This window comes from Chenopodium album, chromosome 16 (assembly GCF_948465745.1).
Source record: "Chenopodium album chromosome 16, dcCheAlbu1.1, whole genome shotgun sequence".
Taxonomy (NCBI): Eukaryota; Viridiplantae; Streptophyta; class Magnoliopsida; order Caryophyllales; family Amaranthaceae; genus Chenopodium; species Chenopodium album.
The window spans coordinates 4,654,947-4,679,938 of record NC_137849.1 but is presented as its reverse complement, the minus strand read 5'-3'; the positions used below and the strand labels follow the sequence as shown (position 1 = coordinate 4,679,938).

Genomic DNA, 24,992 nt, shown 5'->3' with positions numbered 1-24,992 from the left:
TCCACTGGAATGGCACATCGTCTGGGGGTTTCTCTATTAGCTCGGCAATTAAGATAATTCAAAACACTAAGGAAGTGACGGTTGAGCAAAGACAAGGGTGAAGAAAGATTTGGAAGGCCGTGGTGCCTCAAAGGGTTCGAATGTTCCTTTGGTTGGCTGTGCGAGATAGATTAATGACAAATTCCAACAGATTTATGCGCAAGCTTACTAATGACCCTCGTTGTAGTGTATGTGGGGAAGCTAAAGAGAGTGTTATGCATATTTTGAAGGATTGTCCTGCAGCTCGGTTAGTTTGGCAAAAACTTAATTGGAGCAGCGATGTTATCGACTCTTCTTTTGCTGTGAGGAGTGGATTTTGCTAAATATTGAGAAGGGGCTGACCTTGGCAGAGGAAAATAGAGTGTTAATCTTCATAGTCACTTGTTGGTGGTTGTGGCGATGGAGAAACGAAAGGTGCTTTTCTCGAGATGTAGATATTCCCTTCGACCAAGTTTCTTTCATTATGGAAAGGGTAGGGGACATTAACAAGGCAATGGTGAATCCTCTCAATTTTGATGTAGAGAAGGGGCGACAAAGAGAAGAGATTTTCATCAGGTGGAAGACTCCTCGAGAGGGCTGGGTGAAGCTTAATACAGATGGTGCTTCAAGGGGAAATCCGGGCAAAGCTGGTGCCGAAGGCTTGATAAGGGGCTGTGGAGGTGAACTTTTTGAGATGTTTGCTGCTAATTGTGGGATATGTTCGAATACAAAAGTTGAGCTCCTTGGTGTTATGCGTGGCCTTGCGGTGGCTTGGAATGGTGGACATAGACGAGTCCAATTGTCCATTGATTCAGAAAATGTGGTTCGTTCTTTAGTTGACCCTTGTCCTCCTACTTCCCCTTATTTTCACATTATTCGACAATGCAAAGCTATCTTAGCTCGTGAAGGTTGGAGAGTGACGATTAGTCACTGCCATAGGGAAGTTAATCGGGCGGCTGACTGGTTAACTAACTTTGGTGTCAACTCGGATCGGAAGATAGTTCTTTTTGAAGCGGTCCCTCGGGATCTTCAAGCTGTTTTATTGGAGGATCTAAGTGGAGTAGCTAGAGCTAGGCTTGTTCCTTTGGATAGAGCTTAGTGTAGCTTAGTTTTATTTTCTTTGCTTTTTCTTTTGCTTTTGTTTTTGTTTTCTTGTTTGGTTTCTTTAGTGTGTTTTTGCTTGTTTTCTTTTGGGCTTGCCCCTCTCTTTCACCCAAAAAAAAAAACCAAAAAAAAAAAAAAGTTTATAAGTTTGGTGTAATAAATTGCAAATAAGGGATAATACGGTTATTTTAGCTAATAAATGAGGGACAATTTTATCATTTCACCTAAATCTATACTGTATATACTAAAGTAATCCCTGTAGTTATCTCCCAAGTACACGTGTCATGATATCATAAAAAATTTTCCTGCCAAAAAAAATTGCTACTTTTTTTTTTTTTTTGAAAGAAGTTTGTTACTATATCTCAGTGAGAAATTTTGGCTTTATATTTTGGGAATGATACCCAACATTAATAATTTAAAAACATATTGGTAAAGAATAAGATATATTGCGTAATATTATAAAATACTACTAACATGAATAGTGAGTACGAAGTAATTTTAGTTAAGAACAAGCTTACGGTTTCATATTACGAATAGTAAAATATAATTACTCTTTCCATCTCACAATAGTTGTACTATAAATTTAGACATTGAGATTAATCTTATGGCATATCACAATATTTATTATACTTTTTTTTTTTTTTTTTTTTTGTACACTTCTACTTATTTCCTTTTGTATTATTTTTAATAAACTTAATAATGAATTAATATTGTAAAACTGTGCATAGCACAAGGTTTGAACTAGTAACCTAATAATTTAAAGGGTAGATTTTTTGTCATTTCACCTTTTTTTGTAAAGGTGGCTGATTTACATTTTTTTTTAATTTGTCATGAAAATGCAACTCTAAACTAATTTTACATCAATTTTAATTTGATGGAAATGTAAAAACAATTTAAGTAATTTATTCTTTTATTATAAATGCAATAAGTTTTAAGATTATTTAAACTTAAATGATACTAAGGGGTATTTGGTTTGGTAAGCAAGAATATGGGATGAGATCGAATGGAAGTTTTAATTCTATTTTTAACAAAACCCTATGTTTGTTAGTGGGGAATGAGACTATAATTAAGGGGAATGGAATTGGGAATAAAATGACTCTATATTCTGATAAAAATAATTCATAACTAGATTAGTTCCGTGCGATGCACGGTTTTAAAATAAGAAATAAATTATAGACTCTTTAGCACATGTCGAGAGAAAATAACTACTTTCTCTGTGGTACTTTCTAATTAAATATGAAAATACAATTTCCAAAAATCCATTTTTTTTAGATTCAATTAAACTATATTATTAACAATTTTTAACAACTACTTGTAAATAATAAAATAGCGTAATATGCGTAGAAAACTTAAATTTAAAATTCAATTTGAATTTAATTTTCAAAACAATGTTAAATAGGGTAGCTCAAAAAGGGAAAAAAAAACAATATGACATCATCCTTGCATTTTGGCGGGAAAAAATTAAATAAGAGAGTGACACGTAAGCAGTGATGACGTCAGCGGTTGTTACTTTAGTAATATTTATAGATTGGTATGTAGTAGTTAAGAGTGAGAGTTAGGAAAGTAAAATGACAATATTTCTATTATGAAAATAAATGAGAAAAAATGTTAGGAAGAGTATTTCTATAAATAAAATGGTTACAAAGTATTTATTCCCTATCTATATTCTATACATCCCATGTTATTGAAAACAATTGAAAAGCCAGTGACATATTTTTATAAATTTCTAACAACTAATTCTCTCTATATCCCAGTCTTTAGTCAGCTAATCTTGATTCCCTTAAACCAAACACTAATCATACCTTCTGCATGTTTCCAAAGCCAAACGTATGTTCGTTAAATATACCTTCTCTATATTTTTATAATTCATATTTAACTAACATTAGGAAAATGAGATATATTTTAGAGTTTATAATTTTTTTTCAAACAAACAAATGTTATAAAGTTTTATTCATTTTAACACTTACTTTATATTTATTTTTTTTAATAGACCAAATACGCTCATATTTTATTTTATTTTTTATTTTTTAAGAAAGCCTAAAAATACTGTGAAAGTGAAAGATCAAAGAAAATATAAAGGAAAATTTTTCTGCACATATGAAATTATTTTTTGAACTAAGAATAAGAACAAGAACTTATGTTGGATCAACAAGCGCGTGACAAAGTTAGAGTAACAAAAATACTCCGCATAATTTCTATCAATGAAATTTTGACCTAGTGCTTAACATTAGAACGTGCGTGTGTAAAATAGAAAAATAGATTCAAATCTCGTTATCTCCATTTATCATTTGCATTATTGATTTATTGCCCCTAATGCCTAGACCATTAATATAATCCAAAATGTCAATTAATTGTTATAGCTTTTGGAAAACTTTAAAAAGACCATACAATATAAGTAACCAAACTCCATGATCATATTGTACCAAGTAGCTCCTTATAAATCCAACTAAAGAAAATAAAAATGAAAGATATTGTTCGTTATTTGATTTGAACTCCAAAAATATCAAGCTCAATCAAATTCATTCATGATAATCATAGTTACAACTTACAAGGCTTTAATTATGATGTATATATTGAAACTGATTGAAAATCTTGGCTGTTAATGCCAATTAAATCAGTTTCTATCACACAAAATAAGCTTTTTGAAAAAAAAAAAAAAGAAAAAGAATACCTTGCCTAAGCATCTATCAATTGTTGAATACTAGGAGTAAAGTCACAAGAATTTTTGCGGGTGGCTATATACACCACGGCAATTATAAGCTAAGCTATTTTCTCCGTCCGTGATTAATTGTCACATTCATATTTTAACATAAAATAAAATACTTATATGGCAAATCTGGCAATTTAATTTGGACATGCATAAAATCAACTCGAAATTTCCTTTTAATTATCATTGATTTCTTAATAACATATTGTTAATTAAGTTGGTTTTATTTTTTTAGAATTGACCACCCTCATAAGACGTGCCAAATTGCCAATTAGCAGGAGCAACATCGTAGCTAGTAATTGTTCTCCCGTCACTAGCCGTAACTTGGAAAGAGAGGCTTTGGCCGTCGAGATCACCATTGCTTTGCCAATTTTGACCCCAATTCCTAGACATGGGTTGCCACCCAGTCTTTGAACCCTTGATTGAAACCGCGTGCACGTCACCGGCTCCGGCAACATTGGTGATTAGGACCAAGTTGAAGTAGGAGTGTCCATTGATTGTGAATCTTATTCCTCCTGTTCTTATGCAAGGTATCCTGTCAAAGTGTTAAGTTACAGGGTAAGCAACACAAATTTGGATATCTTATACTTTTAACAGTGTCACAAACTCTTAATTTAGGCGGTTGTAGATGACTGTAATTTGTAAAATTACAGTAAAAATGTTAAATGTACATAGATTAGTCAAAACACATTAACAATTAAATTGATGTTTAAATCATAACAGAATACGTGATACTGCACAATAAAATAAAATTAGTGTACACCCGAAACTCATAAAAGGTTTTGTACAAACATCTTCTAATAATTAAGCTAATAACCGTCTTACCGAACACTTGTTGTAATTACAACCAACTTTGATTAAGAGCGTAGGGCCGAAAATGAAGTGTTCACGTGCGACTTCTCAAAATTGTACTCTTGTATTATCTTGTTGTCTTTTTCACTTCCAATTATTTCACTACTTCGTATTTCTCAGATTTTCTTTGTCAAATGAAGTAAGACAATTTCATATGAACGTGTTTTTAACAAGACATTTTAATAAAGAATTACAATAATTAGCAAAATTGTCAAGATTAGCCCAACATGTAGTACGTGAAACTATAATTTGTAATCATGCACTATTGGTCTATGTATGTATACAAACTTTTTTTAAAAAAAACCTCTATAGATAATATGAGGAAATTTCCTAAGAAAACGTTAGTTAAAATTATATATATGAATTACGAAGTATTTAGTTACTTTGTATAATAAATTACTCGTGTAATAGTTGGTCATAAAATTACCTTCGAAAAGAAACGGGAACAATTCCAGCGCGATATTGGGCAATTTTCAAGAAAGAAGGTTCAGCCAAATCAAAGTGTTGAAGAGGGGGATTGCACCATCCACCATTATCATTAGATAAGGCATAATTTGGAGGGCAAAAATTGGTAGCTGTGATAATAATGCTCCCTGGGAGACACCATTTCGGGTCTCCATTACATGTAAGTTCGTAGCATGAGCCACAACTCAATCCACTGTTAAATAGCGCGGTACTTAGGGCAGCCGTGCTAGTCCCGTACCCTTGGCTGTACAAGTTTCCATATCCACAAGCTCCCCCTACATTTTCCAATATAATGAATAAATTAAAATAATGAACTAGTAAAAAAATGACACGTTAATCTTCAAAACATACGGCGTGTACTGTTCCTATTTTGCAATTTTATACAAAACATACGGTGTGTCCTTTAGGCAGTATTGAATTAGTAGAAATTCAAAAACTATTAAAATATAAAAATTGAAGACAATAACCAATAAGTTAACTTTCAACTAACTAATAACTTAACTCATGATAAATTGCAAAAAGGAATTAATTTGTACGTAAAGAGCCCTAATTATATTTCTTTGTTTAAGTTTTTTGCTTAAACTTTAATATATATAACCTTTTTTGGTATTGTAGTGGATGTAGAGTAATGACCAATAAAACTAACGATCGACAATGGACTAATTAATTGAATTGGATACCACTAGCTTAATTAGTACGTAGGAATTGAAGTATTAATTAGGAAAAATGTAGCCTTCTAAATAGATATTATTAGGCTTACCCATTGTGCCGGATGCGTCCTCTCCGCCATAAAAAGTAGCATGACCTAAGTCTGCGAAAACGCCATAAAGAGATAATAGATTAATCAAAATGAAGGAAAGTGAAGCACGTAATAATGTTGACGAAATTGTCATTATGTCGTCGTTAATGACAAAATTAGCGTTAATTGTAGACTAGCTAGGGATTAGAAACAAAGTAGGGGATGAATTAAGTGATGATTGGTAGTACATTATAGAGTAAGGTGTGGTTTATATAGGCATAAGGTAGGGTTATGTATGAGCAAAGTTGTCTATAAAAGATAATGACTATCTTAGCTAGCAATGCCTCAATATGACTAATTAAATTAAATACAATGACATAATATTTGATTTAGGTAGGCCAATATCACGTATTTAAGTACTTAATGAATGCACATGGTAGGACGATCATTTGCTAAAGAAAATTGGTCCCATCTCCACATGCACTTCTAAATCATTGCTGATGATCAATGTATGTATGTATTATGTTTTGTGTTTAATTGCTTATTTTATTATTCTTACAAAGTTTTATATAATAATAATAATAATAATAATAATAATAATAATAATAATAATTAATTTTATTATTATTATTATTATTATTATTGGTGTCATAGAAAATAGCTTATACTACCTCCTCTATTTTTTGCTCTACTCACTTATTATTCATTGGATCAAAATAAAAAAAATAAATAAATAAACTTTGACCTTTCTACTTATGCACAAATCTAAAACTATCATGTGAAGCTAGACCTTGTTAGAATTGTTTCAATGTCTATTCTCCAAATATCAAATTTTCATACAATCCTGTGCAATTGATCCTTAGCTATTTAGGCGTCCAAGACCTTTTGGTCTTCGGTAGCTTAAGGTGCTTAAGGAAGGAAAGCTAAGGAAGCAAGGCAATCTCAGCACACGGCTGCTCTAGAAGTACCAAAACTAGTTATTACCTTACTACGTAATTAAAGATATAATTGATCAAACATTCATTTAGAAACCACACAAAATGTAAGTCAATAGAACAAAAAAGGACGGAGGGACAGAGGGAGTATGTAACCGGAGAATTTCAGATTAATAAAGAAGAAGAGGGAAACTGAACAACTAATTGATGAACAAATTAAATAGATATGGTGGATTACTCCACTTGTTAATACCAATTGGTTTTATACAATTATACAAAAGATTTTTGAAGATCAATTCAATTAGGCTATGTTGTCGTTACCTTATAGTATTATTACTAAATAATCATTTTTGTTATATCAGTCATATCATCATATTAGACTAAATTAATTTAATTAGGCAACCCTTAAGTGAGTTGTACATATAACACAAAAAGATATCACTATTAATTAACATTAATTAGAAATTTACTTAAGGATTGAAGGATTTGGTACATAACATACTTTACTTTACATGAAGTTGAAAGTTCATTGAGTTGGCCTCTATTTTTCATCTCAGAGGTGATCAAGATGGTCCAACCCAACCCAATTTAGGGCGGATTTTGAGCGGTTCAAACCTTTTAAATTTTTTTACGCGTTCGGACAAGCCCTTTAAAGATTTTTAGCTATGTTTTTACAGTCACATTATATTATTGTTGCAAGATGTATGCTAAGCTAATTGCACAAGTTTTGTTGTAAGATTTTTTTCAGTTTCCCCCATTCTGTTCATCGGAGCTTACATCGGACCCAACCCGAGTTGCTAGTTTATGGTGGGAGGGTTTCTGTCACGGGATATTTTGTGGACTAATTTTTTTTTTCTAAGTTAGGAACTTAAGAGGTTCCCGTGATGGCGCCTAGACCAAGCCTAGACCAGCTTAACACTCAAGCAACAAAGAATATATGCACACAAGCAAGAGACAAGGCAACAACAATGTAAACACTATATTATTTTCGTGGCTTACAAATTACAAGGAGTTTCTCTCTCTAGAATCTCTCTCTAGAGCTCCCAAATTCGATGCCAAGCAATTGAATGCCTTGGCCTATTTATAGGCATTGACTACAGCCCAGTCAGATAGGATAACTGCCCACTATGCCCACTACATCCATAATCTAGTAACTGCCCACTACTTGGATACTTACTTGGATGTATCTGGCCTTATCCACGTACATGGGGAGTTTATCCATGTTCAACATGCTCTCATAACTGCTTGGTAACCGCCACACCCCACTATGCAATGTTCCTACATTTTAGGAGACATGTATCAGTGTGCACATGTGGCGCTCAACCGCCTGATCAGTGTAACCGTCCACTCCCTTAGTGTTCCTATTTTCTAGGGCCATTAATTGAGTGGTATAACTTCCACATGACGTGGCATTATCCTCTCGGAATAACTACCCACGTTTATGGTTACACCCTGCTACTCTGGTGTTCCTATTTTATAGGAACCGCCCCGGCTCGTAGTGGTTTAACCGCGTTCCCGTTTGACCATAGTCACAGGCACAGTTAAGATAACCGTTAGTCAACCCACTAACATCATGGTCCTATATTTTAGGAACCATACTTAGCCACGTGCCACCTCAGCATAACCGTCCCAACAATTTAGGAAGAGTGGTGCAACGTGGGTGGTTACCTCAATCGCCCACTAACCCCACTACTTAGCCAATCCCTAGATTCAAGGCAACCGTATGCAATCACGATGACTAAGCATAACCGTCAAGGAGTCCCTACTATAAGTAATCCAATAAGGGGAGCTTTGGTTAGACCAATCATCAAGCCAAGACCATTCCTCGGCATCCAGCACATAGCCACGCCAGCCCATGTTTCCCTCGAAGGAACCACGCTTATCGTTGGCCCGATACATACTTGTTCCTCCATGCCGGAGCCACTACGGTCTCCACTATAGTAATGGACCATAGGGACACCTTCGCATGATTCCAAGAGCATCCCTTAGCCAAACCACGCACTACATAGCTAGCATGCTCGTACTAAGCCCCAAGCCCTTGTTAGTCGCCCCGCACCTACCCTAGTCGGGACTACCGAGTCGGTTTGTCCTATCGAGTGTCCACCATAGCCATCCAAGTGTGCTATAGTCCCCATAGGCCACCATATGTCCAAGACTATGACCAAGGCCCTTAGCCCTAAGGCCACGCTTAAGTCAGCCCCTGACCCTTGAGTGAGCACTCGCCCCGGCCCCTAAAGAGCTTTATTTTGATCTGGCCATGAAATATTAATGAACACCCAACTGACAGTAACACAATAATGGGCTCTCAAGCTCGATCCTTGAACTCAACCTTGGCCCTGTGGCCATGTATGATCTATCAGGGTCCTAATAAGTCTCCTCAATAAGAATCAAAGGTTGTTATGGAGTTTTGCTCAACCAAACACTCCGAGGTTCTTTAAGTGCGCGCGCGCGTGCTAGCCAAAGGCCTAGCCGACCAAGGCTTTGCTAGCACCATGGCCTAAGCACTTGGGGGTTATCCCTGATAACCTCGCAAGCCTTAAACATGGTAGTGAGCAACACTAGCCTCACTTGGCTCGTTCTTCATTCCCGAACCGAGCACGCACTTGCTTGTGTGAGCAAGTGGGGTCCCGAATGCCTTGCGCGCCTATGCGGGGTGGTCGATGGCCTTGCCTAAGTCGATCCGAAAGTGACTGTGACAGTTTCCCAATAAGAGTTTTCTGCATTAGGTGAAGCTCGAACTCGAAACTTCCCTTTAAGAGACATCAAGCTGCTTACCACTCGACCCAACTCATGTTGGCGAGTTTTGTTGCAAGATGTTTTAATCTTTTGCAGGTCTTTCAGTCAAACTTTTTGTATGTTTAAATTATTTTATTTCAAAAATTCAAGATACTAGCAAAGTATTCGGCTATTCGCGCATGTTGCCGCTGCTGTCCAGTCGATTTTCCTTACAATGCTTGATTTTCGCCCCCACTTTTATTCTTTACTTGATCTTCCCTTTCAATTACGGTTTGGGGTGGTTTCTAAATGGCATCCTAAGCAAGTTTTATGATACTTTTCACGTATGTTTTTTAATGAATCATTTGGTTTGATTTTAGATCATTTTACTATTTTACTTTTTTTTTTCTTTCTAAAACCTTTTTTAACATATACTTTGAACAAAAATTACAAATTATTTAGCATTCATCACAAAACATACACACAAAAATAAAGGGATAAGAAGAAGCCAGCTAAACTGAACTGAAAGCTTTTCGTATTACCTTGATAAAAATTCATACTACAGGATGTAAAACAGAATTACAACGCCTGCTAAAATCAAGATGTTGCGAGTAAAAAAGAACTGATGTTTTTGCCCATTAAAATCAGGCAACAAAAACATCATTCCTCATAAAGACTCCCAAAATTAAAAAAACACAAGAGCCTATGTATCACTATTTATAAAGAAAATGGCCTTTAGCGGGTGCTAGTATAGGCACCACAGCAAAAATATTGACCATAATCTACTTAAAAGGAAAAAAATACTCCTTTTAATTCTAAAATTCTCTTCCTAATTTCTTGAAGAAAATTTTCTTAGGAAAATATTTCATTTCCTTAGAATTTTTGTTGGTTTTTTTCTTTTTTGTAATTAGAATTGTCCTCCTTCAAATGTTTGACCAAATTGCCAATTGCCAGGAACAATGTTGTTACTAGTAATAGTCCTCCCATCACTAGAAGTAACTTGGAATGAAAGGCTTTGCCCATTGAGGTTAGCATTGCTTTGCCAATTTTGTCCCCAGTTCCTTGACATCGCTTGCCACCCGGTTTTCGAACCCTTGATCGACACCGAGTGGACGTCACCGGCACCGGCAACATTAGTGATTAGGACCAAGTTGAAGTAGGAGTGTCCATTGATTGTGAACCTTATTCCTCCCTTCCTTACACAGGGTACCCTGAAAATTCATAGCATACAATATTAGACTACTAGAATTATGTACCCCAAGAAACAATTGGCTTAAATAACCGTTTATGAAATTATTTAAATACCAAATATGACCCTATCTAAGAGGCTTGTCATTTAAAAAAAAAAAATAGTTTTAATCGATAAAAAATTATTTTGTCCATTAAAAACATTTACAAGTTAAGGCCTATTCTGATTTATAGAATTGAGATGAACTGAATTAAAATAAATTGTTTATGAGAGAAGGAAATTGAAAACTAAATTAAACTAAACTGAACTAAAATTAAACTGAAGAGAAGTGGTCCTAATTAAAATTTAATTAATAAATTTGGTTTAAGTCATTTGATAATGACTGATTAGCATAAAAGTTCATTTAAAATCTAATGAAGAAAAAAGGGCCTAAGTGTCATTTTCATTACTTTTCTTTTCCAATTTTTTGTTTTCTTTTTACAAGAATGTCCCTAGTCCCTACTTGCATCCAAAATTCAACTTAACCATATGACTGTAGCTTCCTTTTCTAAAAAACATTTAACAGTTTAACATCTTATCAATTGAAAATATTAAAGAAAAATACTTCGCATTATTAATATTTTCTCTGATCCTTTTTATTTTTCCCACTTTAATTTAATTTTATCTCACGAAAAGATTTTAATTAGGACGAACAATAACATTAGAGAGAATAGCGAGTACATAAGAAAAAATAAATAAATAAAGATTGTACCTTCTAAAAGAAACGGGGACAATTCCAGCACGATATTGAGCAATTTTCAAGTAAGAAGGCTCAGCCAAATCAAAATGTTGTAGAGGAGGGTTGCACCATCCACCATTATCATTAGATAATGCGTAGTTTGGTGGGCAAAAATTGGTAGCAGTCACAATAATGCTCCCTGCTATGCACCATTTTGGGTCGTCATTGCATTTAAGTTCGTAGCAAGCTCCACAACTCATTCCACTGTTAAATAACGCGGTACTTAGTGCCGCTGTGCTAGTCCCGTACCCTTGGCTGTACAAGTTTCCATACCCACATGCTCCCCCTGCATTTTCGTTACGATAACTAATTAGATATAGTTATAAATGTAAACTACATATGTACTCTCTTTGTCCGAAATTAATTGTTGTTGTAGTAAAACTCCGTACAATCAACATTTATTTATTTATTAGTACTTTATTATCTACTTAACTATTGCATGTCATATTGTATTGGTTTTACAATGTCAATGCATCATTACTTGTTTTACACTAACGCTAATATTGGTTTTAAAATATCAATACACCATTACTTATTTTACAATAACGCTAATATATTTCAGTTTAGTAGGTTACCAATGGAGTGACTAATAACTTCTTGATAGGTGTGCATAACCAAATAAGTCAATTAACGACAATGTAACAATTAATTCTGAACAACAACATTAGTTATGAGTGTTACGTCGTTGGTAAAGAACTTGAGTATATGACTATGTAACAAAATGCTAAAGGTCTAACGTTTTTACAATATATATGTGAACTTACCCATTGTGCCAGAGGCGTCACCTCCACCATAAAATGTAGCATGGGCATTCGTCCAACCGCCATCACCGTAAACACCGCGAAGGCATAGATTAATGACAAAGACAAAGAGGGTTGAGGCCAACATGGTAGGAGAAGCCATATATTGTTAGAGAACAAGAGTTTTAATTTTGGGAGGGAGAGGGAAAAGGAGAAGGGAGAGTTTGAAAGAAAAATGACTAGAAAGCTATTTGCTTTGTGGTAAGGGAATGGTAAAAGGTTTTACTTATATAGAAACCTCAAGGCTATAGGTTATGTGGGGTAGTGATTAACTAACCTATTACATAATGACAAAATCAACATTAATTAATGAATTAATTTATCAAAAAAATAGCACCTACTTAAATTGAGGAAAAATAATAAAAGGGGTAAATTAAATACCTAAATTGAAGAGGAAGCCAACCTAAAAAATATAAAAAATTTCATGTGATATAGTAGTATTGTAATCTTGATTATTTTATGATATAGTTTAGTTAAGTAAAGGGATTTGTTTTAGCAAGGTTGAATCTTTGCACATGGAAGTTGTCCCAAGTAGACTTACCAGGCCAAACTGCTTAACGTCAGTTTTCTGGTCCAGGGTCCTACTTGCACATGCACTTTGTAATTTGTAAACTGTCTCTATTGTTTTTTTTTTTTTTTCCTCTCACATATATATATATATATATTTGTTATTTGTTAAAGAATCTTAATTTTTTTTAAAAGACTTAATTTATGGATAATTCAATTTGTAATTTGATTGGGGCCGTGGTGCTGCCGATATATCTACTAAGGTAGGATTTAGTATAGCTAGAGGAGTGAGAGCTCATATTGTATCTCGACTTTCCGCTAATTTTTTTAAAGTTGTAAGACTTTGTTTGTCTTTGAGATTTATTATTATTATTTATTTATTATTATTATTGTTGTTGTTGTTGAAGTATGATGACCTAATGATGTGACACAAATTAATGCTCAAGGGACAAGGATTGCTTAAGATTGAGTCCCATATTAATAAAGTTCTAAGATATTGATGTTAAAAGCATCAACAAGAAGATCAAAAAAGTAAAAAGCTATATTAAAGAATCAAAAAAGTGTTCTAACATGAATCTCATGATATGCTTTGATTTCGGTTTGAACTTTTTCCCCCCTAATTTAAATTTGAATTAATGAGTTTATGTGATAACTAAAAAGTACATGTTACAATATTAATTGTCAATAAAAATCCTATAAAGTACGTGAAACTAAAGCAACATATTTCTTAGGGGTGGTAATTCGGGTCAGCAGGTCGTGTTCGGGTTCGATTTTGGGTTATGTTTAGAAACTATAAAAAATAGTGGCAATTCAGGTCAGCGGGTCAGATTATCGGGTTGGGTCAGGGATTGACAGTCCTATTATTTCTACTACGTACTCAGTATCACTTATCCGTTACGGTTTTCCTTCAGAATTACCTATGAGAATCGAACCCCTAAACCTGGGGAAGCTAAGAGATCGACGGAAGCACCAACCAATGCAATTGGACAAATGAAATTGTTAATTGGCACGTAGTTTTGGTACCAATTCGTGCAGCAAAATGGGAAGGTATATGGCCGTATATATTTCAAATTCGTCACCTTATTCCTAAGTTTGCGCATAAAATTGCAGGCGAAAAATTAGAGGTTAATAAATTGACGGTGAGGCAGTCCATATACTAAAGTATTCAAGTTGTGCAACGACGATAAGCTGATAACCATTAAACCCCATCATCTATCGGTGCTCAAACTCTGTGACATCTTTAAATATGTCACACTAAATTAAAATCTTTGGAGTTACCATAAAATATGGGTCAAATTCAATACTAGACATATAATAAGCCTAGAAAAATAGAGTAATTTTTTTTTTTTTTTTTTTTCGACTTTTAAATATAAATTAATAATTAAGATTGCAAAACATTAAGCATGTCATCTGTAGCTCAAAAGTAATACGATGTTGGGTTAAGAACTCCATATATACAAACGTCCAGGGAAAGTGTTAAATTAGAAGATAATATCTCGGTGAATTGAGTTGTAATAGGTTTGTTTAACTTTCCTATTTTCTTTTTTAAGACATATAAATATATACATCTACTACTATTTTTATGCGAGTTGTGTTAAGAATTTCATATATACAAACGTCTAGGGAAAGTGTTGAATTAGACGATAATATCTCGGTGTATTGAGTCGTAATAGATTTGTTTTCCTTTTACTTCTTTTTTATGACATATAAATATTTATCTACTATTATTTTTAATTTGTGAAAGAATGACACCATGTAATGAAATAGATTTTAAATTTTCTATTCTGATCTTTAGCCACAAAGGTTACAAATTTAAGCTTTACTACACTATATAAACACATTATTGTTAAAAAATTAAAATCCAATAAAAAGATTTAACTAATGGATAGCACGTAGTGAGCAAGAAAATATTAGAGCCAACATATGTGACTCAAAACCAAGTCTTTAGCATATCATCATTCCTTTTATAGACTAAATTAGACAACATTATTACTCAAAACTTTGCATACGCATAGCTTTAAGTTTAATTATGGCATGAGCCGCATGACTTTGATTCATCCCAAACTATATTCACATGGTAAGTCTATATACGTGGATAACTAAACCAACATACATTCTTATATGTGGCTGACCATATAGTGTAGGCAGTTATTATATAACAGGGTTACTTCGTTAGTATAATAGGGGTTACTTGGTCCATGTTTAAGTGTTACTTTGTCGATATTATAGGATTGCTCGGTCGGTGTTATTATATGAGCTACTCGGTTAATATTATAAGGATTACTCATATAGTATTATAGAAATTACTTTATTCCTTTATATAGTAAATAAAATGAAATATTAAATCAAAATTCAAAGTGATACGTAGGCACGTAGCGTAGTAGTGTACTCCGTAGTACAATAGTTGGTGGTAGCCTAGTAGATTTTGTTATAAAAATACTTCGTAAATAAAGTAGTTAGTTGAAATTTAATTTATTTCATAAAAAGTAGTTAGTGGTAGGTCTTTTTTTTTTTTTTTTGTTTAGGGAAAAGTAGTTAGTGGTTGTTAAATGAAGAGAAAAGAGAGGTAAAAAATTAAAAATAAAAATAAATAATAAAAAAGAATAGGTCTACGTTAAAAAGGTATGTCCGACCCAGAGTCAAAAGGAAAGCAACTTCTAAAATATTTCTTGGACCGACTAATCCGTGAACTACCTTTTTTCGGCATACAAATTTAAAATATTAATATAAATCATATAAATATAAAATAAAAATGCATGTGTCCACATGTCTAGCTTATAAACAGTCAAATGTCGAATTCTGGTCTCGTAAGCCATGTAATTATGTGCTTAATTAGCGCCTTGCATTGCTCCCATGCCGTAAATTGCCTCTTCTTTAACTTTTATTGTGTTCATATGGCGTTTGGAGTTTCACATTCTCAACTTGGCACGAGTGAATATCAACTAATTTAGTTGGTTACTTGTAGGAATGTCGAATTTTGTACTTAAAAAAATAAAATATGACTTAAAATTTATAAAATTTAATGCTTTCATGGTTATTTATACACCGTAATCGTAACATGGTTTCGAAAAACAAAAGGTACTCGTAACATATACTCTTTTGATTAGCTTATTGCGTAACAATCTATGTGCGTAACAGTATACTTCACTTTAAAAGTTGCAAGGTAACACGAAGTATGTAATATGGAATCAAGGAAGCTAAGTGCCGAAGTACATTAATTCTTTTACACAAAAGAAAGAAGATATTCAATCTATCAATGCAAGTATTGATGTATTTATCTTGCATGATTATTTTTAAATAGAATTGGCAAATGTGCTATTTGGCATTTTGTTCTATTTGGTCTTGTATAAGTCGTATACATTTTATTGTCTTAGAAAATTTATCAAAGCTATATAAAATGCTGGATAATTACATATTATGAATTTATGAGTCTATGATGAGCCGATCAATGCAAGTGACATATAGGTAGGTTTTGTGTCGTATCAACTTTGTGTTTTTGCACAATAATTTTGTGGTATTGTGTTAGTTTCGAGTCTATTATTGTGTCGTATTATGTTGTGTCATGTTATGTTAAAGATATCCGACTTTATTTTATAGCACATACTACTATCAGGTGATTAAAGGACATGTTCACATTTACTGAACTGAACTGATTGGAGCTGAACTGAGCTGAAATGAATATTTTATAAGAGAAGGAAATTAAGAGCTGAATTGAAGTGATTGGAGCTAAATTAAACTGAAATTAAGCTGAACTGAATAGGCCCTAAATATGTTGTTCATTGGTGTAATAATATTCTACACTTCATTTATTATGTGTTTAGAAATTAGAAGTAGGAAAGGACCTATGAAGTATATTGAACTAATGAAGGTACATTTCGTACATGCTGGTGTTGGAAATTCTTACATATTCTAATTTTCTCGATAGTATAATTTTTATGCATTCATAATTATAAGCACATGTGTTACAACAGAAGCATGTCCTTTTTAATCTTAAGGATTAATCGTAGAAGAAAATGCAAGAAAGGCCAACATCTACTCTCTCTTTATGTGCTAATTGTGGCAATTAATTAAGAAGCTAAGATCTTTCTTTGATCATGCATTAGGCTTTTATTATAAGTGCAGAGATATGCATGCACAGGAAATCTAATACTACGAAGTATAGTAAAATCACATGATATACAAAGAATTCTATATATCCTACAAACTAAAAAAAAAAAAAAAAAAAAAAAAAAAAATTATTAAGAAAAGGGTAGAATCGGATTTATAAAAGCCTTATTGAAAATCCAAAGTCTTAATCAAATTCAAGAGTTTACCTTTTATTTTTCAAAGTATTGTGGTTTTTGGCTTCTCATAAATCTGTTACAGGTTATTACAATATATATATAGTTGATCAATACACTTGTTAATGCCAATTTTGATCATTAACATATCTAATTATTTGTAGTAACTAGTTAGTACAGTAAAAAATTATGACAAAATAATAATTTGAAAATATACATTAAGAAATTTTAAAACATCTTATTTACTAACATTTGTTTTTATAATACATAATATTATATAATTTGGCGACAGTTGTAAGCTAAGCAAATACATACAATAAAAGGAACATCTAGTCAGTTTATTTGGTCTGGATTTTCAAGTCTGTTATGATTCCAATAAGAAGTTCATGAAATGAGGAGAAAGTAACATAATATTAGCCTGGCCTAATTATCAAATCTGAAGCATATGTTAAAATTCTTTTTTTTTTTTTTTATTATTATTTTTTTTTTTAACATCACTTTTCCAATATGAAATTTGCATGAATGTTTTAAGATATGAGTATGGTAAACGTATATTTAAAAAAAAAAAAAAAAAAAATTGATTTGATCTGATTTGATTTTTCTAAAATGTACTCGGTAGTAAGTACAAATAACATCTTATAAGCTACATAAGAATTAAGAACCAATGATGTCCAATTAATTTCAATCAATTAAACTAAAGGGCATGTTCTCTTCAGCTTAATTTCAGTTCAGTTTAGTTCCGCTTAGTTCAGTTCACTTCAGTTCAGCTCCTAATTTCCTTCTCTTATAAACAATTCAGTTCACTTTAGCTCAATTCACTTTATTTCAGCTCCAATCGGTTCAATTCATTTCAACTTAGTTCAATAAATCAGAATAAGCCCTAAGTTTAATTACATGAAAATCAAATAACAAGATCGAACGCACCCCTAGTATTCTAGTAAGATACACTCGAGTTATTCAAAATCCAATAAATGAACAACATAAGATCTAAAAATCAGGGATTATACGTACATACAATTGTTTTTCAAATTAATCAAATCTAAAAAGTGGAAAGGACAAAAATTAAAGGTTCCGTAAGAGCACAAAATGTGCAACACAATTTGCAACATATTTTTGTCATTTACCATAAAGTCCATAAATCACATTATAGTCAACTACCATCGGTGGTTAATCTCCGAGTATCAAGTCTCGGTAATTACAAGTTGATTAATTCAATAAAAACAAAGAAATTAAAATATGGTTTATTATTATAAACTTGATTATATCTCATAATTAAATTAATGCTAAGGATCAACAAATATTGTCATACTTGCAATAATGTTCGTTCAATTAAGAGAATACATGTGGTAAGATCCTAACAACAATTTCAAGAATGTACAAAAAGATGTGCCGTAGTTAATACAGTTGCTTCGTTACTTAATTAACACCCCTCTTGTTAATTGCCATTATTTAAGAAGTAATTAAAATTCACTCCCATTAGATTATGCAGCTAATAGATCCGTAGCCCAACAAATTTCAGATCGTGTGTAATTGAGATTTGTATTAGCTAGGTACTAACTTCGATTCACTAAAATGATTACACTTGTTTTTTACAATTTTCTACATATGTAGTAAAATTCATATATTTTCTTAAGGGAAAAAAAAAAAAAAAGGATTAAAAGTAAAATTCATATTATAAGCTAGAATTAGGTATGGGGATTATTTGACTCGAGTAGGCAAACAATTGTTATTGTAATTGCTAATTACTCTTACTAATTACGTAGAATCACCGAAAAATAGTCATTACTTAGACTCGAGTAGGTAAGGTTTTTTTTTTTTTTTTTTTTTTTTTTTTTTTTTTTTTTTTAAAAAAAAAAAAAATCGCTTTCACTGTAGCTGCTTTCGTTCTACAAAGCCATGTTAATTGCTTTCCCTTCAAACAGAGAAAAATTTAAAAGAACACTAGCTACTATGGTACTCCATTCAACCATTTGTCCTTAAATACCAACTTCACAATTTTTTTACAAGTTAGATACGTACTTGTGTAATTAGATAGGGTGTGAAGTATTAGATACCAGATCATTTTATGTGACACACTCTCGTTATTAGATAAAGTCTTTTTTTAACTTTATAACAAATTTAAATGCATATTATCCGAGTATAATTTAAAGTACACATGTACTTCGTATATGAATTTCTTTACAACTAGGGTATCCCATCCACGCGCGCAATCGCGAATAGCTAGCCTTGATTTTGTGTTAATCCATGAGATAATTAACCTTATACGGTTATGAACCATGACTAGAGGTTCAGGGATGAAGGTACGAAATTAAATCAATGAGACAATCTTGTCCATATTGGCCTCTACTCTATTTTTATTGTGACAAGTATTTTGCGATTCAATCGACATACAATCAAAGTCAATTTTGCTCCAAATTAATTAATATTACTAGGTTGGTTGAATAATAATAATAGATACTTATATTATTCTGAATATTGTGATCACTTATTGTCCACAAAGCTTAAAAGGAAACATAAACCAGTTGTCAAACTTATTTTATTAGGCGTGATTTTCAATTACATATTCTTAATTACACATGCAAAAGGTGACCAAAATAAATATATTATACGAATAAAAAATATTGGACAAAAGGTGATAAAAAGAAAAAATTACTTAGATTTTACACATTCCTTTTAAATTGCTACATCGTGAATTAAATTTTAATAACTATTATAGAATTTAAGTTGAATGAAAAGAATAAAATTAATTAAATGAAGTTTAACCTTCGGTAATTTAACCCTTTATACCTTTGTTTAAGAGTAGTGCTTAATTAAATGAAGTTTAACCTTCGGTAATTTAACCCTTTATACCTTTGTTTAAGAGTAGTACTTCAAGTATTATAACGTCTCTTTGAATTGCTTGAAAGAAAAACAATGGGAATATTAAAAATATAGAATAGATTTGTTTTCTCGTCTAATTTAGTGCTTAAAACCCTAAAAAAAAGGTCCCGTATTTATAGGCTAGGTTGCAGAAGAAAAAAAATAAGAGCAGAAATTGTCGTGTCGCTTTAGAAAATTATCGTGACACGGCATAATTGTCGTGGCACGCCAATTTTGATGTGCCACGACAACGTGGCGTAATAGTTTGGAAATTTTCCCGCGGTTTTCAAAACTTCCACAACTTTTGATCCGTAACTGGAATAAAGCATATATTATATTGTTAGAAAGATATAGAAGTCTACTTTCCAACCTAATTAAAATAGGTCAAAATCAATTGTAGATTTTTAGATATGAACAAAATAGTGCAAGGATGTCAATTATGAAATGAACTTAGAGCCTGTTCACATTTACTTAATTTCAGTTCAGTTCAGCTCTAATCAGTTCAGTTCAGTTCCAATCAGTTCAGTTCAGTTACGCTCTTAATTTCCCTCTTTCATAAAATATTCATTTCAACTCAGTTTAGTTCAGTTCAACTCCAATCAGTTCAATTCAGTTCAGTTCAGCTCAGCTCAGTTCAGTAAATGTGAATAGGCCCTTAGTATTTGACTCGTATAATATTTGCATAAAAGTTATGAGGCAAGAAAATCATATTTGCTTTGTAAAAGGGTATGGGCTTAAATGGGTTAAAATAAAAAATAAAAATAAAAAATAAAAAGTTTAAGGGATAGTAAAAAGGAAAATTAGATAGGATAAGGGAATTAAGTGATTTTCGAATCTAATATGCAATCCGGCAAAAATGGTGATTAATGGTCACTCATCATCGGGTTTGAGTTGTGGAGACACGACCAAGTGTCTACAAAAACATATATATGAAGTATTATTCTTAAATATGTGTATCGAACGTGTGAAATACTTATTGAAACAGATCCTTGAAAATAAAACAAATTCTCACTATGCACGTACACATACATACACATATGTCAATCATACGTATCTCATATAAGTGTATGTATATCCTTAAGATCGGGATTACTATAGGTTAATTTTACCGAATCTATCTTCTGACACATCTTATATAAATTAGTAAATTACCCCTCGGAATTTTATATAATTGAAAAAAAGTCAAACTAAATTTAAATTAATTATGAATTAAAAGGAGTGTAATTGTCCATTTTGACTTTTTTTTTATTTATTATTTTTTTTTTTAATATACAAACAAAGAACCTATCTCTAAGCAATTGTAGATTTATAGGTGTGGATATAAAACTTTTATATATATATAAAACGTGGCCACATCTATCTCTAATAATGCTGCGCAACTATTGAGTACGGACCTCAGACATTCATATTTGTGTTAATTTCCACTGCCTTTTATATACGAATTGATCAACAAGTCAATCTACAACTCGGTTTAACTTCACTCTTATTAAGGAACTTACATAGTAAGTTAAAAACATGAAAGACACTTGATGCAACAAACACAATATTACACACCAATATATACAAGTATATACCATTGAATCTACACTGACAAACAAACATTAGAAATCCAAAATTAATGCACATGGGGGGGGGGGGGGTTGAATTGAATTGAATTTGCATTATATTTCTTTGCTCCTTCACTTAGCCTTGGATCCTTTAAGTAGGGTCCTCTTTGCACCGTTTTGCCCTTTGTTTTAAGGGCAAAAACATGAGGATGAAATTGCTTGTCTTTTGGTTTTTAGGGTCCATCTAAAACAAAGTGTAGGGCATACTTACAAACAAGGGCTTGTGAAGGGCAATTTCACCTGGGACCATCCTTAAACAAACAAGTACTACTATTTGAAGTTGGGTCGAAAATATTCAGTCTGCCTCCCCCTATGTTTTTGGTCCCATGACAAGAAAGACACATGGATAACTATATGTGGAGCTTTGAAAACGCAAGCTTTATTTATTTGTTGATTATTTGAATGTTGAATCCACAAATGTATGTTCCAATATACTTTTATGCTTTTTTTAGGATACATCTGACTTGCACAAGTCTGGAATCAGATTGGATTAGACCGGAATCAGTTTGATTGGAAGAATAATGATAGGATCGTGGATTCCTAATCATGTTAACGACAAATGTACAAAAGGAACACCAATAAAGTGACACAAGTTTTTTCTTGAAAATTTGAAAATAAATTAGATAACAATCACATACGCATTCAGACTTTCAGTGATGTGTATGATGAAACATTGGTGACTTATATGTTGTTTTCGAAATCATCATTGATCTTACCAGAGTTCTAAATATAAAACTAATCATCCCAATAATCACCCAAGATACTAGCCATTTAGTCAAAACCTCACAAATCGTGGGATTTTAACACCAACCTCTTCAAATAAATAAATAAACAAATAATTAAATTAAATTAGACAAAAAAAAAAAAAAAAGGTGCACACTGCTACATACCTATCACAGAAATTGGCATCATCAATAAGATGTTAAAGTAGCTTAGGAGTTAGGATGATTACTCATTTGTTTTATTTGTTTTAATAAAGTACAAGGATAATTAATTTGATTTTAAGGCTAATAAGTTTAGACAAATTAGATTAAGTTTAATTTATTAACAATTATTTTGATAAATTCAAATAAGTTATGTTTTGTGGTAATAAGAATAACATATTATAATAAGCTCAAATTCAAGTTTAAGATAGAGAGCCAAGTTTGAATCAGTCAATTTTATGACTAAAAGCCTAATAAGCTAAGATTTGAAAACCTTAGGGTTTGTTCGGTATCACTGTAGTTTTCTGTTTTTTAAAATCATATGATATATGTCCTACACTGAATAAAAAATTAGTCAAACTTATTAAGATAATGATATTTTTGAAAACTGACAACAAAAAAGTGAAAACACCTTTTTGTTTCCTGTTTTTGGTTTTCTGTTTTAAAAAAATATATATAAAAATTGAAAACAAAAAATAATGCCACGCAGGCCCTTAATAATTTGATTTTGGACTAATAAAACACACTATCAAATGATAAAATTAACAATAAAGATATTGAATTTTGTATTGATCAAATTTAGTTTGTATCACTATCCACTATTCTTAATTTCTATTAAAAAAATTAAAAATAAATTCAAGATTTTATAATAAACGTAATGGAGAATTATTATAGGGATAAGATAAGTTAGGATAAATGGAGAAGTTTCGCATCATTCATAAAGTGTTGTCCTAAATATCAAGGCTAAGAATGATGTTTATATGGGACATTAAACTTTGGGATATTATAAATTTTTCCTAAATGTTCTTGTTGACTATAAACACATGGTTTAGTTAATTTCAGTTTCACAAGTTGGCCAACTTACATGTGAATAAAGTTCATTCTACTATACATGTACATATTAAGTGGTAATGTTTCTATAGAAATATAAAATGGTCCACAAAATATATATCTTGTTTCTATAATGTGTTGTGTAGATATATAAATATAATTGTAACATTTATTATATTAATATAATTATACGTAGTAGTATAAATTTTGTGGAGTTCTTTCAAAAAAATAATTTTGTGGAGTATATAAATATTTATAAATTAATTAAGAAGTTGGCCAATGGCTATGGTTGATGGGCTAAGAAAGAGGAGCCTCTTAATTTGATTGTGGGGGTGAAGTCATAATGATATGGTTGGGTCAGTAGATGTTGATGGGCTACGAATAGTGAGGAACACTAGTCTCGATCATGTTTTGGTTCATGCACATGTAGAGTATTTTTAAATTTTGCTTTCTCAAAGATTAGATTTCCACAAATTCCACAACAATGTCGTTCAATGTCACCCCTTAATTTCAAAAGATAAGAAATTCAGTCTTATTTAATCTTGTTGCCTTTAGACCTCCGATGACAATTTTGAATTAAAAATTAAAATTAAAATTACATTTATATTTAGTAGTTAAGTTTATTAAATCTATTTCTATCATGATCAATGTGGTGTGTGCTAAAAAAAATTTCTATCATGATCAATTAAGTCTAAAAAAAAAAATTAAATAAATTCAAGTGAAAAAAAACAGGTCATAAGGGCATACTCCTATTCATTTGATTTTCACTCATCTTAACTAACTAACATTTATTTTAACTTCAATATGTCTCGTATATTTTGCTGTATACCATTGACTAATTTTATTCAATTTTTTTGAAATCAGTGAAAATTAGGCAAGTTGAATGAAGTCTAAGTTTTTCTAAAGCAAAAGAGAACATTACAATTATAATGATATGCGGCGATTGAATAAGTAAGAAAATCAATAAGAAACATTAGAGGTAGTAAGCTAAAATAACTTTAATTTTAGATACATTATTGGCTTCTCTATGGCTAAGACTATGCCATATAGGTCTACATGTAAGGTCAACTTATCTCGTGCTTAAGTGAATCGTGTCTAAAATGAACCATGAAATAAACGTGAATAAAATAAGCGAGTTGAAATTAGACCATAATCTACTGATATTCCTTTTGTGTTGTATTAGGCTTTATGATGGGCTTATACCAAATCAAGTAATTTTCGACTTACCCGACCCATTTCCATCTCTAGCTAAGACAACAAAGCAAGTGAATTAATAATCGACACCAAATTCATCTTCATTTCCTCGACTTACCAAAGGAGACAATAATAACATCCTAACCAACTTGAATGGGGACATTTCTATATAAAATGTATAAAAATTAATAAAAATTGTAATCATTTTTTTTGGATGATGAAAATGATTTATGAAGAAGCTGACCGCAAACCACGGCTGGTTCATGTGACTCTTACGTGGTAGGCCGTGTGCACACATCATCCATATCTTTCTTAAGTATGTTATGTATGAGACTTTATTTTTTTCAGTTTATTTTTCTTTTATTTATTTTTTTATTTTTAGAAATAATACTAATTTTAGGTAGTGTATATTGCTACCATTTGTCACAATATAATATTCGCATAAATCACCTCATATAAAGTGAACAATATGGCAGAAGTTGTACGAGT

General features: G+C 31.9%; 2 protein-coding genes across 2 annotated transcripts; both read right to left on the bottom strand.

The window, feature by feature from the left end:
• Positions 1-3,607: 3,607 nt before the first annotated feature.
• LOC145586117 (expansin-A8-like) lies at positions 3,608-6,147 on the bottom strand. The gene is made up of 3 exons (XM_081642862.1): positions 5,907-6,147; positions 5,109-5,421; positions 3,608-4,364 (listed from the first exon to the last, which is right to left on the bottom strand). The coding sequence occupies exons 1-3, from the start codon at positions 6,037-6,039 to the stop codon at positions 4,061-4,063; spliced, it is 750 nt and encodes a 249-aa protein (XP_081498988.1). The 5' UTR covers positions 6,040-6,147; the 3' UTR covers positions 3,608-4,060.
• A 3,906-nt stretch (positions 6,148-10,053) lies between these two features.
• Positions 10,054-12,517, bottom strand: LOC145586116 (expansin-A8-like). The gene is made up of 3 exons (XM_081642861.1): positions 12,267-12,517; positions 11,476-11,788; positions 10,054-10,746 (listed from the first exon to the last, which is right to left on the bottom strand). The coding sequence occupies exons 1-3, from the start codon at positions 12,403-12,405 to the stop codon at positions 10,443-10,445; spliced, it is 756 nt and encodes a 251-aa protein (XP_081498987.1). The 5' UTR covers positions 12,406-12,517; the 3' UTR covers positions 10,054-10,442.
• Positions 12,518-24,992: the final 12,475 nt, after the last annotated feature.